General features: G+C 45.4%; 1 protein-coding gene across 1 annotated transcript in view; it reads right to left on the bottom strand.

Annotated features, from left to right (window-relative positions):
- The window catches only part of cep76 (centrosomal protein 76), a 69063-nt gene that overhangs the window by 49785 nt on the left and 4880 nt on the right, over positions 1-14398 (bottom strand). Inside the window, exon 3 of the mRNA XM_085992329.1 lies at positions 8223-8304. Within this exon, the coding sequence (XP_085848455.1) occupies positions 8223-8304 (82 nt within the window). The remainder of the gene's footprint in view (positions 1-8222; positions 8305-14398) is intronic.

The raw sequence follows: 14398 nt of genomic DNA, 5'->3' as shown, positions 1-14398 counted from the left end.
TGGACACAGGGTCAGCTCTAACAGTCATAAATCAAAGAAACTACAAGCGGCTATTTTCACACATACCCTTGAAAGCTAGAGATTGTCTTGAAGACGTATACGGGGCAAAAAGTCTACCCCAAAGGAAAAATAAGGGTGAAAGTGACATATAAAGGTCAGGAAATACCTAAAATGGATATATATGTATTGCCAAATGGAGGACCACCACTGCTAGGATGTGAATGGATCCGGAAGATACATTTAGATTGGCATTCCATACAGGCACTGAAGGTGCAGGCCAAAAAGGATGACGACGTCACACCTGGACGACTGTCAAAAATGCTAACTGACGCAAAAGAAGTGTTCCAGGAGGGACTAGGAACACTAAAAGGAATAACAGCAACAATTAAAATAGAGGATAATGCAAGCCCAAAGTTTCTGGCGACCAGACCAGTGCCTTATGCGATCAGACCAGCGGTTGAAGCAGAGCTGGAAGGGTTGGAACGTTCAGGAGTACTGTCCAAAGTGGACTGGAGCGAGTGGGCTACACCCATCGTTCCTGTAATGAAGAGGTTGTTGAGTAATACGCCTGGGGAACCAAAGAAGGTCCGCATCTGTGGGGATTTTAAGGTGACAGTGAACCCAGTCCTTCACTCGGTGCAATATCCGCTTCCACGAATTGAGGATATTTGCGCCTCGCTATCTGGTGGTAAACGCTTCACAAAAATTGATCTAGCCCAGGCGTACTTGCAAATGGAGGTAGAAGAAGCTTCGAAACATTACCTTACGATCAACACCCATAAAGGTCTCTATCAATACAACCGGCTGGTGTTTGGAGTAGCCTCGGCTCCGGCTATCTGGCAAAGGGCGATGGATCAGGTCCTGCAAGGGATTCCAGGGACCCAGTTTTATTTGGACGACATCTTGGTCACGGGCGAAAATGACGGTGATCACCTCGCTAACTTGGAGAAGGTGCTCGCCAGATTAAAGGAACATGGGCTACTATTACAAAGGGTAAATCGTGCTTGACTAATCTATTGGAATTTTTTGAGGGAGTAACTGGTAGAATAGATGGGGGAGAGCCAGTAGATGTGGTGTACCTGGACTTCCAAAAGGCCTTCGATAAGGTCCCACATAAAAGATTAGCATGGAAAATTGAGGCTCATGGGATAAAGGGGAAAGTTTTGGCGTGGATAGGGAACTGGCTGTCAGATAGAAAACAGAGAGTTGGAATAAACGGCTCATTTTCTGAATGGCAGGCAGTAACAAGTGGGGTACCACAGGGATCTGTCCTGGGCCCCCAGCTGTTCACAATTTACATTAATGACCTGGATCAGGGAGTCGGATGCAGCATTTCCAAATTTGCAGACGACACTAAACTAGGAGGTGGGGTGGGCTCAGAGGAAGAGACCAGGAAGCTCCAGAGCGATTTGGACAGACTGGGCGATTGGGCGGATAAATGGCAGATGCACTATAATGTGGACAAGTGCGAAGTTATCCACCTTGGGTGCAGGAACGGGAGGGCAAATTATTATTTAAATGGCAATAGATTGGGAGAGGGGGAAGTACAGAGAGACCTGGGTGTTCTTGTACACCAGTCACTGAAGGCGAGCATGCAGGTGCAACAGGCGGTCAAGAAGGCAAACGGTATGCTGGCCTTCATAGCAAAAGGGTTAGAATACAGGAACAGGGATACCTTGCTGCAGCTGTACAGGGCACTGGTGAGACCACACCTCGAGTACTGTGTACAGTTTTGGTCGCCTCATCTGAGGAAGGATGTTCTTGCCATGGAGGGGGTGCAGCGGCGATTCACCAGGCTGATACCAGGAATGGCGGGAATGACCTATGAGGAGAGACTATGTAGTTTAGGGATGTACACACTGGAGTTTAGAAGATTGAGAGGGGACCTCATAGAAGTGTATAAAATTCTGACAGGTCTAGACAGACTGGATGCAGAAGGAATGTTTCCCTTGGCGGGTGAAAACAGAACTAGAGGACATAATTTAAGGATAAGGGCTAAACCATTTAGGACAGAGATGAGGGGGAATTTCTTCACTCAGAGAGTGGTGAACCTGTGGAACTCATTGCCACAGAGGGCAGTGTACGCCAGCTCATTAAATATATTTAAGAGGGAATTAGATATATTTCTACGGGCAAAAGGGGTTAAGGGTTACGGAGAGAAGGCGGGGACGGGATACTGAATTAAAGGATCAGCCATGATCTCATTAAATGGCGGAGCAGGCACGAAGGGCCGAATGGCCTACTCCTGCTCCTATCTTCTATGTATGTATCTATGAACTAATCGCCACAAGTGCGAGTTTTTCCAGAAACAGATCTCGTATTGCGGCCACGTCATCGATGAAGAGGGGTTACATAAGTCCCCTGACAAGATTGAGGCAGTAGTCAAGGCTCAAGCACCGGAAAATGTGTCACAACTGAGGTCGTTCCTCGGGCTGGTAAACTATTACCACAAGTTCTTACCAAATATGTCTACGGTATTACACCCGCTGAACACCCTACTGCAAACAGGGGTACCATGGAAGTGGGATGACGAACGTAGACGAGCTTTCCAGAAGTGTAAAGAATTGATCACATCAAAAGAGGTGTTGGCCCATTTCAACCCAGCACTACCAATTCGTTTGGCATGTGATACATCACCCTACGGCATTGGAGCGGTGCTGTCGCACAAATTCCCGGACGGTTTGGAGAGGCCAGTAGCCTTTGCGTCTCGGTCACTAACCTCAGCCGAGCGCAACTACGCCCAGATTGACAGGGAGGCCCTCAGCCTAGTATGGGGAGTAAAAAAATTCAACCACTATCTGCATGGACAGAAGTTCACCTTGCTGACTGACCACCAACCACTTGTCTCCATCTTTAATCCTAAGAAGGGCGTGCCAGTAATGACTGCACAGCGGTTACAAAGATGGTCCCTGTTTCTAGGGGCGAATCAATATGAAATAGAATATAAAGGCACGAAACAGCATGGGAACGCTGATGGGCTATCGCGCCTGCCACTGCCTACTGTGGAGGAAGCACCAGCAGTGGACCCTATCGAGATATTTTATTCGTCGATAATTGAACGATTGCCAGTAACAAACGCGGATATAGAGGAGACCCGCAATGATCCGATGCTGTCACGGGTATATGAATTGACGGTGAGGGGATGTCCAACACATGGCGACTCACTGTTGCCAGCATTCTCATCCAGAAGAGAACAGCTGTCAGTATGCCAGGGGACAGTGATGTGTGGATCCAGAGTGGTGATTCCACCCAAGTTAAGGGAGAGAGTGCTAAATGAGCTACATGAAGGTCATCTGGGGGGAGTGAAAATGAAAAGCCTAGCTAAGGCTTATGTGTGGTGGCCGGGAATCGATCAACAAATCGAAGACCTAACTAAGAGCTGCTTAGGATGCCAGAAGGTCCAAAATGCACCACCACATGCCCCTCTACACCCTCTCCAAGGCAACGGGTGCACATTGATTTCGCTGGTCCATTCATGGACTCAATGTTCTTAATAGCAGTGGATGCTCATTCAAAGTGGCCTGAGGTGATAAAGATGTCTTCAACCACTACAGAGAAAACGATTGCAGTCCTACGGACCATATTTGCCAGAAACGGGTTGCCAGAGCAGATCTGCTCTGATAATGGACCACAGTTTGTGTCCGACGAGTTCCAAAAATTCATGAAAAGGAATGGGGTAAGACATTACACATCCGCCCCATATCATCCAGCCACCAATGGATTGGCTGAGAGGTTCGTACAAACCTTTAAGAAGGCGATAAAGGCCATGTGCGACGAGGAAATTCCACTACAGCATAAGGTGGACAATTTCTTATTAGCCTACCGAAACGCGACACATGCAGTTACCAACCAGACCCCGGCCATGATGTTCTTTAACCGAAGGTTGAGATCTCGTCTGGACTTGCTCAGACCAAATGTGCGAAGAAATGTTGAGGACAAACAATTCCAGCACATCAACGAGAAGCCGACAAGGAGCTTCAATGTAGGGCAACCAGTCTTGGCCCGGGACTATCGAACAGAGAAGTGGCAACCCGGAACAAGATGTACAAGGCAGGGGCCATTAATGTACACAGTGGATGTCGGGGAGAACATTGTGAGACGCCACGTCGATCAGATCTTAGCATTACAGGAATGTGTCAACCCCATGTCTCGAGTACCTGGGGATGAACCCGACATACTGGTAGTATCTACTTCAGACCCAGTAGCAGTGGAACCAGATGAACTACCCAATGAAAGGGGGTCAGAATCGCCTCTGCACCAAGAACAAGAACCTCCGGAAAGGCGCTATCCCGAAAGGGTCAGGAAGCCGCCCCAAAGACTGAATCTATAAATGGACTATTGTTGTTTAATGTACATGTAAAAATGTAATTGTTATTTGAATATTAAGGGGGTATTATTAATCTAAAAAGGGAGGAATTGTAGTGTATGTGCTTTAAGTCAGAACTACTTTTTACAGCTCCTGTATACTGTAGTACCGGCAGTAACCACACCGGTATATAAGCTGTGCGCATGCCTCTGTACCCCAGTCTAGAGATTGCCCTCCTCCAGTAAAGACCTGTTATTTGTTTATGTACAGCATCCGTGTAATTATTTATCCACTGAACCACGGATCTAACATAGTTGACCCAATCTCTCCTCATACGACAGTCCTGCCATCCCAGGAGAGTTAAATGCAGATTCACTAGAAAGCTGCCTAGTATGAGGAAATACAAATACAAGACTTGAAAATTCGGGTCTCTTTTCATTACAGAGCAATAGAATAGAAGTGCTTAAAATGATAAAAGACTGGGACAGGGTAAATAGAAGACTGTTTCCAGATATGAGGGGTCAAGGACGGTGGTCCATAGATACAAGATTAAATGTAAGAGGTTTAGAATAGAGTGCAGGAGAAACTTCTTTACACAGAGCTGTGAGAATGTGGAAGTCACTTCCAGGGTTAGTGGTTGAGACAGAAACTGTGTCAAGATTAGATTGGATAGGCGGATGAAGGAAAAGAGCTGTAGGAACAGGGTGGATTAATAGGATTAGAACTATTTGCTCGTGTGGAGGGTCAACGCCAGATATGGACTGGATGGGCCAAATGACCTTTTTCTGTATCGTAACTTCTATGTATTTCTAGCAATGATTAATGTTCTCACATCAGGCGGCAATCAGAGTAATCCAAAATTAAATCCGATTAGCATTATCAGAAAATGAAATACAGGTCTTCCCTCAATGGGTCAGGTGGGAGAGACAGTATGTTGCCAAGTCACAGGAACCTGAAGCTTCCAGGTTTAATTCCTAGTCTATGCTAATTCCTGAGCAACTCAGAGTTAGCTGATCCTAGGCTGGGAGGCAGTGGCCCTGGCGAGTGAGCTCAGTGGCCCTGGCGAATGAGGCAAAAATCAGCCATTGCTCTCACTCCCGATCACGATCCAGTGATCGCTGCTGGAAAGTTACCAAATGCGGACATTTGGTGAGGGCCATGCTCTTCACGATCAAATAACTTTCCAACCCTCACTGAAAAATAAACGCTTTTGTCCCAACGTATCCCATGAATTTGAAGCCAGTGCAGCTAATGTGGGGGAAAAACAACTCACCACACTGGATACAATTCCAGACACTGACGTGTATTTTCAACAGCAGGAAAATGCCATGTCAGAAAACATTGGGAAAACAAGGGACCAATGTTGAAACTGAAATAAATGAGCTTTTACTGGCGTCGTAGGGACTTACGTCTGTTCAGTTAACTTGCCAAGTGCTGGAGTGACACAAAAATGTCCATCCAGAAAGATTCTGAAGTACCTCCATTGTGGCATCCCATTGTTCCTTAAATGATTCCAGGGGTTTTGTCTCGACTATGTCTGGAGGTCTATTCCATGTATTGATATCAGCTTTAAATTTAACCATTTACTAGTTTGAACCCATGGCCTCTTGTCCTGCTCTCGCAATCTCATATAAAGTAAAATTCCTGATTTACTTTTTCTATTTGCTTATTTAACAATCTTAAATACTTCTATAAGCTTACCTCCCTGACACCACCTCCCCAGGCTGAAAAATCCAAGTTTCTTCAGTCTTTCCTCGAAACCCAGACCTTTCACACAAGGTTGTGGTTCTCTGCACTGCTTCCAGTGCTTAAAAGAAAGAAAGACTTGTATTTATATAGCGCCTTTCACGGCCACCGGACGTCCCAAAGCGCTTTACAGCCAATGAGGTACTTTTTTGAAGTGCAGTCACGATTGCAATGTAGGAAACGCGGCAGCCAATCTGCGCACAGCAAGCTCCCACAAACAGCAATGTGATAATGACTAGATAATTTGTTTTAGTGATGTTGATTAAGTGTCTCCATTGCATTTCAGCAACTAAAACTGGGCACATCATTCAAGGTGTGGTCTGACCCGAGTACTTGTACAGCTCCTCTCACTTGTATCCAACTGCTTTTTCTATGTAGTTCAACCTTTCCATTGGCTTTGCCCTTTGCTGTTCTGCACTGGTTAGTAATGTCGAGTGTCATTTCTACCAAGCCTCCTATGGCTCTTTCAGCTTCATTAGCTATTTCAATAGCATTCATGGAATATGTGCAGCACTTTGCACTTGTCTGCATTAAATGTCATGTCATTGTTTTGCCCATTTACATGTTACATGAATCCCATGTGCCACTTTGTTTTATATTACGCGTTTTTTTCTATCTGCACTCCCACCTTTAAAGATATATGTATCCACACCCCGACACCTCCCTGCTCCTCCAATCTGTTTTGAATTTCACCATTTAGGATATATTTCCTTTCACTGTTCTTTTTCTCAAAATGTACTACTTCACATTTTTCTGTATTGAACTGGATTTGCCACTTGTATGCCCACTTTGCTAATATGTCCATGTCCCTCACGGTTTGCCATGCCTCCTAATTTGGTATAGAAAAAAAACAACATAGTTTCTCGTGACTATGTCAAAATAATTAATAACGGAGGTCCGAACACTCTAGGATACTTGGCTTTGTAAATAGGGGCATTGAATACAAAAACAAGGTCATGCTAAACCTTTACAAATCACTGGTTAGACCTCAGCTGCAGTATTGTGTACAATTCTGGGCACCACATTTTAGGTGGGATCACGTTGGAGGTGGCGGATGAAGGGTCCCACCACCAAACGCATCTTCCCCTCACCTCCCCTTTCAGCATTCCGAAGGGACCGCTCCCTCTGCGACACCCTGGTCCACTCCTCAATCACTCCCAACGGCACCTTCCCGTGCAAGCGCAGGAAATGCAACAGCTGCCCTTTTACCTCCTCCCTTCCCACTGTCCAGGGCCCCAAAAACCCCTTCCAGGTGAAACAACGATTTACTTGTAGTTCTTGCAATTTAGTATACTGTATTCGCTGCTCATGATGCGGTCTCCTCTACAATGGGGTGACCAAACGCAGATTGGGCGACCGCTTTGGGGAACACCTCCGTTCAGTCCGTAAGGGTGACCCCGAGCTTCCGGTCGCCTGTCACTTTAATTCTCCGCTCCACTCCCACTCTGATCTCTGTCCTCGGCCAATGAAGCTCAACGTAAGCTCGAGGAACAACACCTCATCTTTCGATTAGGCACTTTACAGCCTTCTGGACTCAACATTGAGTTCAACAATTTCAGACTATAACCCCTACCCCCATTTTTTAGGCGGTGTATGATTCTGCCATCCCCATTTGCAACATTTTATCTCTCCTGCCTCCTACCCTAGCACAGAATGTTCCTTCCTCCCCTCCCTCTTTCCCTGCCTCTGCACCTGCTTAATATGTTACATCTCTAGCCTTTTCCAGTTCTGATGAAGGGTCCCAGACCTGAAACGTCAACTCTGTTTCTCTCTCCATGGATGCTGCCTGGCCTGCTGAGTGTTTCCAGCATTTTCAGTTGTTATTTCAGATTTCCAGCATCCGCAGTATTTTGCTAATGTACTAATTTGCAGGGTTATGGGGAGAAAGCTGGGATGTGGGACTAAATTGGACAGCTCTTTCAAAGAGTCGGCACAGGGACGACGGGCCAAATGGCCTCAGTGCTGTAAGATTCTATGAACACACATTCTATTTATTTCTTCATTTTCTCTTGAACCTGCAGTCAGAACAGATCTGACCTCACTAAAAATATTTAATTCGAGAAAACATAATGTAAATATTAACAAAAACATTCACTTTAAACCAGTAAAACTTACAGAAGCCAATAAAATGTTAGCGTGCTCAAATGAGTAAGATGACAGAAGCACTCACTTCTCCTTAATTCAGCCGGTTCCTTGTCTACAAAATGTGTGGCTGGTTTTGAACTGCACATAGCTTCTTTTTCCTCCACTTCCTGGAAATGAAAAACATCTTTATTCTATTTAATTTAAAACAAAGGAAACAGCACTGGTCGCATTAGAAGACAGAATTACAGGATTCCATGCTAGAGTGCAACATTTTAATTGCAGTCTTTGCTTTTTAAAAAAAAATTCATTCATGGGATGTGGGCGCCGCTGGCAAAGCCAGCATTTACTGCCCATCCCTAATTGCCCTCGAGAAGGTGGTGGTGAGCCGCCGCCTTAAACCGCTGCAGTCCGTGAGGCGAAGTTACTCCTAAAGTGCTGTATGAAGCAGAGAAAGGTGGTGATAAAGATTACAGACAAATGTGAACGTCGCGAAGATACACAACCTGAAAAGAAAATGAAAGTTTAAAGCTTGAGCTTGCCTGTACCATGTAGTGGCACAATACATAGGACAAAGACCATTGTGGGATCAAGACCACAATTCCCCATATTGTGGAGTTCCCAATCCCGTGAAGCACCATGTAGAGGTAATTTCTGAGCCATTCTCATGCAACTACTGGCAACCAATTCAGAGCAGGTTCGAGAGACTGGGGGGGGGGGGGGCGATGTCACCCTCTTGACCATAGGTGGGTGCGTGGCACAGGGAAAGCAAGCACAAAAGTATAGCAGAATGTTATCCATGCTACCCCGTCAGGGCTGCTGTTCTACACGTGGCTCACTGAGCAGACTCCGTCTAGACATTCCCATTCACCTTCATATGACTTTGTTTCCCAGGCAGCTGACATGGACACAAATTGCTTAAAATAGTATGCGTCGTTCCAGTTAATTTGTAGAATTAAATTCCCTCAGTTTTTTTTAAACAAAGGACCTTGTAAGGAAACATTAAAATCATAGAATAGCACAGCACGGAAGGATTCTCTTTATTTACTCTATCTAAAGTAAGTCGGTCGGTCAGTCAGTCTGTACACTCAAAAGTTATAGAGCGTACCTACACATATGTTATATCAAAAGAAAGCTGATGATCAGGGGAGTGTCATAGGCGTATTTACTTTTTGGTCAGACAAAAATTGTTCGGACAGTATACAAAAAACGTTAGAAAATCCGCTCATTAGCGGTTGACCAATCCTACCGCTCATTAGCGTTGAGTGACGTGATGGTTGACCAATCCTACAGTTCAGTCACCTGATGGTTGACCAATCGGTGCGTCACGGGCAGGACCTAATCCTGCAGCCTCCCGAAACTTCCCCGCTATTTTTTCCCCTGCTTTTCCTCAACAGCGAGCGGGGCAGCCGGAGCGGGAGGTGAGTTCGGGTCACTCGGGCCGGGCCTCACAACCGCTCGGCCCGAGACACAGAGCGGGGGAGCGGCAGCGGGCGGGCGGCCGCCAACCGTGCGGCCCGAGACAGAGCGAGGGAGCGGCAGCGGCCGGCCGTCAACCGCGCGGCCCTCTAAACTGCCCTAGCAACGCCGGGCCCCCCCAGCTAGTTTTAAATAAAACACAACAGTATTGTGGGAGAGGGATAAACCAGGAAACTACAGACCAGTCAGCCTAAGTTTCTATGATTCTATGAGTATTGCAATATACAGGATTAGGGTTGCAAAATTCCAGGAATTTTTAGAAGAGGAAACTTTCCATGGGAATTTTCAGGAATTTTCAGTTTTTTTGCACACTGATGGTTTTTGTCTCTGACCCTTATATTATCTTTGTCATCAAAATAGACATACTGTTCCATACAATTAAAAACAGGCTTTTAAAACTTTATTTAAGTTATAATTTTGAACTTTATTGAACCCCCACAAAAAAGACCCATCTAAAATAAAATGAGTGTCAGCTTATTTAGCCTGTAATTTGTCCTTATTTTGTCCCTTTGAGTCTTCTACTCATCATTGCTCCTCCTGATTCTCTGACTCTGGCGTGTCCATTTCCTCCTCTGTGTCACTGTCTAGCTGTGTGTTGGACACTTCTGTATCTGGCTCAATAAGTTGTAGGTTCGCCCGGATAGCCACCAGTTTCTCCACTCTCTTATTCATCAGCCTGTTGCGCACCTTTGTATGCGTATTCCCAAAAAGTGACCAGTTTCGTTCAGAGGCCACTGATGAAGGTGGGATTTGGAGTATCACCGATGCAATGGGTGACAGGGCCTCAGATGCACAGAGTCCCTTCCACCAGGTATGTGCACTGATATGCTTGCATGATTCCCATATCCCGTCCCCATTCCAAAGACCTTGCTTGGTAGAGAACTTTGCCCACGTCCAGATTGAGGTGGCGTGAGAGGGTAGAAATCACACTGTGAGCACTGTTGATCTGTTCTCCAGAAAGTATTGGTCTCCCAACATGCTTTGGGTCCAGCATGTATGCTGCAGCATGAATCGGCTTGAGACAAAATTCTTGATGCGTTTGTATGAATTGAACAATTGCCTTCTCCTCTGCTTTGAGCAGCAGGGATGTGGGTAGGGCAATGCCAATTTGTTCTTTTAAATCAGCAAAAAGCCTGAGAACATCTGACAAGACAGCGTCATCTCCTTCAATCTGAGCAATTGCAGATGCTACTGGTGAGAGTAGTTTAAGGCTGCTAACCACTCTCTCCCAAAACACATCATCCAGCAGTATTTTCTTGATGGTGGTTTCCATATCCCCAGACTGGGATATTGCCATTTCTTGCAGCAACTCCTTACCCTCCAGAAGGCTGTTGTACATTATGACAACGCCACCCCATCTAGTGTTGCTGGGCAGCTTCAGTGTGGTGTTCTTGTTCTTTGTCGTTTGCTTGGAGTTGTAGGTTGCTGCAACTACCTGTTTTCCCCTGACATACTTAACAACTTGCTTGGCTCTCTTGTAGTATTTCCATGGTTCTCAAACCCATGATGTCCTTGAGGAGCAGGTTGAGCCCATGAGCTGCGCACCCAATAGATGTAATATGAGGGTAGGCCTCCTCCACTTGAGCACAAGCAGCCTTCATATTCGCAGCATTGTCAGTAACTACTGCAAAGACCTTTTGTGATCCAAGATCGTTGATGACCGCTTTCAGCTCATCAGCAGTGTATGCGTCTGTGTGTCTGTTGTCCTTCGCGTCTGTGCTCTTGAAGAACACTGGGAGAGGAGTGGAGATGATGTAGTTTATGATGCCCTTCCCTCGTACATTTGACCACCCATCTGAGATAACTGCAACACAGTCTGCCATCTCTATTGTTTCTTTGAGCTTTCCTTGGACTCTGTTATACTCAGCCTCCAGCAAATAAGTAGACAAAGCATGTCTGGTGGGAGGACAGTATGCAGGGCGAATAACATTGAAAAATCTCTTCCAGTACACATTGGCTGTGAGCATGAGGGGCGAGCCTGTCACATATACAGCTCGAGCAAGGCACTCATCTGCATTCTTCTGGCTATGGTTATCCATTGTATCAAAGAACCTTCCAAGTGGGCCAGGAGTTGCTGAATGTGAACCATCATCTTCTTGAATGGAAGCAGAGGAACTCTGGGCTGACTGCTGTGAGCTTTGAGTGAAGTTGTTGCATTTGGATAAATGCTGCTGCATCTTTGTGGCATTCTTTACATATGGCTTTGTACAGTGTTTGCACATGTACACAGTCTTTCCATCTTTAATGCCTGGGGTAAAATGCTTCCACACATCCGACGGTAAACGTGGCATTGTTCTATGCAGAGAAATAAAGGGCATTCGTCGCTGTGTCGAACTGCGGTCGATCAGCACGATTGCAACAGGGTGAGTAAATTTTTCCTGATGCTCCATGTGATGGAAGCATGACCTGTGCACGCACAACACTACATCATCAATAGAGGGAGCTAATCGCTCATCCACCCATCCAACCAATCAGGACACATTTGTTCACAGTCACACACAAAACTTGTAATTATTAAAACAAGCCAAGTAAGAAGATAAACATACAGGAAACTTTGGTTTATCCGGAGGTTAACTGTCCGGAATGCTCGAGCCACCGGCAAAAATCAGGAGCCGTTTCGTTAGTTTTTTTTTCTTTTCGTTGCTTTTTTTTCCACCAGTCAGGCTCTGCAAGGTCTCGCTGTTGCTAAGCTACAGAGACACTTGCAAGGTACGGCCGACTGTTTAGAAGCTGTTAGCAACAGGGCTTGTTGCCAGATACGGAGCTCAAAATCTCCGTATGTTTCAACATTAGCGCTGGTTTGTCCGGCAGTTTTGATGGGACAGCAACAGCTCAGTCCCGTCGCTGCCGGATAGCACAAAGTTTCCTGTATATTGATTAAGAAATTCCTTAATAATTAAGATTCCATCTCTGTTAGTAATTTTAAGAGGACCTGTGGAAAAAAAATGAAATACAAAAAAAAACAATATTATGCTAGCATGTGCTTTTTTGGGCAAAATTCCCAAGCTAAACTTCCCATGGAAAATTTCCGGAAATTTCCCGAAAACTTTCCACCCCTTCACAACCCTATACAGGATTAATGGGATCATTCAATATTTTAACATCAAACACTTATTTTTCCATACTATGCAGCATTACCTTTTTCAGTAGAGCTGAAGTGGGTTTGTGAAGCTCTGTTCCATCAATATTGTGGTTTAGAAATACAGGGTTTAATACTCGGACTCATGTATACCACCGACACCCTACTCTGAATCAATCTGGGTTTCAGGCATTTTGTATCCTGGCTTGCTTGACTATCTTTAAAGTGGCCCAACAATAATGAGGATGTTAAGAGGCTGAACATTTCACGAATCAATACCTCACAGCACTTTAAGATGAACTAAATCATAACAGAATTGCCTTCAGCAGCCACCCATTTTGAAATCAGGCATTCCATTGTGAATAGGTGTGCACATTTGAGCACTGTTAGAAGTAAAAAAAAACAAATTATTTAATCAAACCCGATGCAATCGGACCATTTGCAGTACTTAGATTATTTGTGGCCTTTTAGAATCATCAAATTGTACAACATAGAAGGAGGCCATTTGGCGTACTGCCTCTGTGCCAGTTCTTTGGCAGAAGCATCCGCTTAATCCCGCTCCCCTACCCTTTCCTCGTAATTTTAGATGTTTCCTGTTTCAAATGTTTACCTACTTCCTTTTTACAAGCTGCACGTATTCTGCCTCCACCATTGTTTTAGGTAGGTAATTCCACGTCCTATTAACCACCCTCTGCATTAAAAATGTTCTCCTAACCCCTTCCTTTGTTCTTTTACTTATCGTCCTAAATTGGTGCCCTTTCGTCACTGTGCCAATGACCACTGGGAATAGTTGTTCCCAATTTATTTTATCAAAACCTTTCATAATTTTGAACACGAGAGAAGCTGGGGTTGGTCTCCTTGGAGCAGAGACGGCTAAGAGGAGATTTGATAGAAATGTTTAAAATCATGTTTTAATTTTTGTAAAAAGAGACCCATGTTACAGAAGTGGAAGTAGGCAGTCTTTGTGATGGAGTGGATATGGGGTTGGAAGTTCAGATTGCAATCAATTAGGACGGCGAGATTGCGAACAGTCTGGTTCATCAGCCTGAGGCAGTGACGAGGGAGGGGGACAGAGATGGTGGCCATCTGGTAGCCTGTGGTAGAGGCTGAAGAAAATGGCTCTGTTTTCACAATGTTTAGCTGAAGCAAGGTTCATTCCAAGACTGGATATCGGACAAGTAGTCTGGCAGCATAGAGGCAGTAGAGGATTGAGCTGACTGCATGACTGCAGATGATAGTTGACAAGGGACCGTGCGTGGATGAGGAAGAGGAGGGGGGTCATCCTTGGGGACTCACAAGGTAACTGTACAGGGGTGGGAAGAGAACCCATTGATTAGAGATGCTCTGGCTATACTTGGATATACAAGAGTGGAACCAAGTGAGGGTAGTCCCACTGAGCTGGAGAGGAGAGGCGTTGGAGGAAAATGGTGTGTTTAATCATGTCAAAAGTAGCCGCAGGTGCAGGAGGGATAATGCACCCTAGTCAGAGTCACAGAGAATGTCGTTCGTGACTTTGATTAGGGCTGTATTGGTGTCGGGAGAGGGGCAGATACCTGACTGGAGATTCAATCAGTGAGCTCAGATTTGGGGGAGACAGCATGTCCAAGGACCTTGCAGAGAAAAGGAAGGTTGGAGATGGGGCTGTAGTTTGTTATTAAAACAAATGATCTGACTGGCCATGACCAGGCATCAATGGAAGTTAGCAG

Source organism: Somniosus microcephalus, chromosome 7 (genome assembly GCF_052327205.1).
Source record: "Somniosus microcephalus isolate GS21.2 chromosome 7, FLI_Smic_1.0, whole genome shotgun sequence".
NCBI lineage: Eukaryota > Metazoa > Chordata > Chondrichthyes > Squaliformes > Somniosidae > Somniosus > Somniosus microcephalus.
Note: the sequence above shows the minus strand (reverse complement) of the source record. Positions and strands in the feature narration are given on the sequence as shown.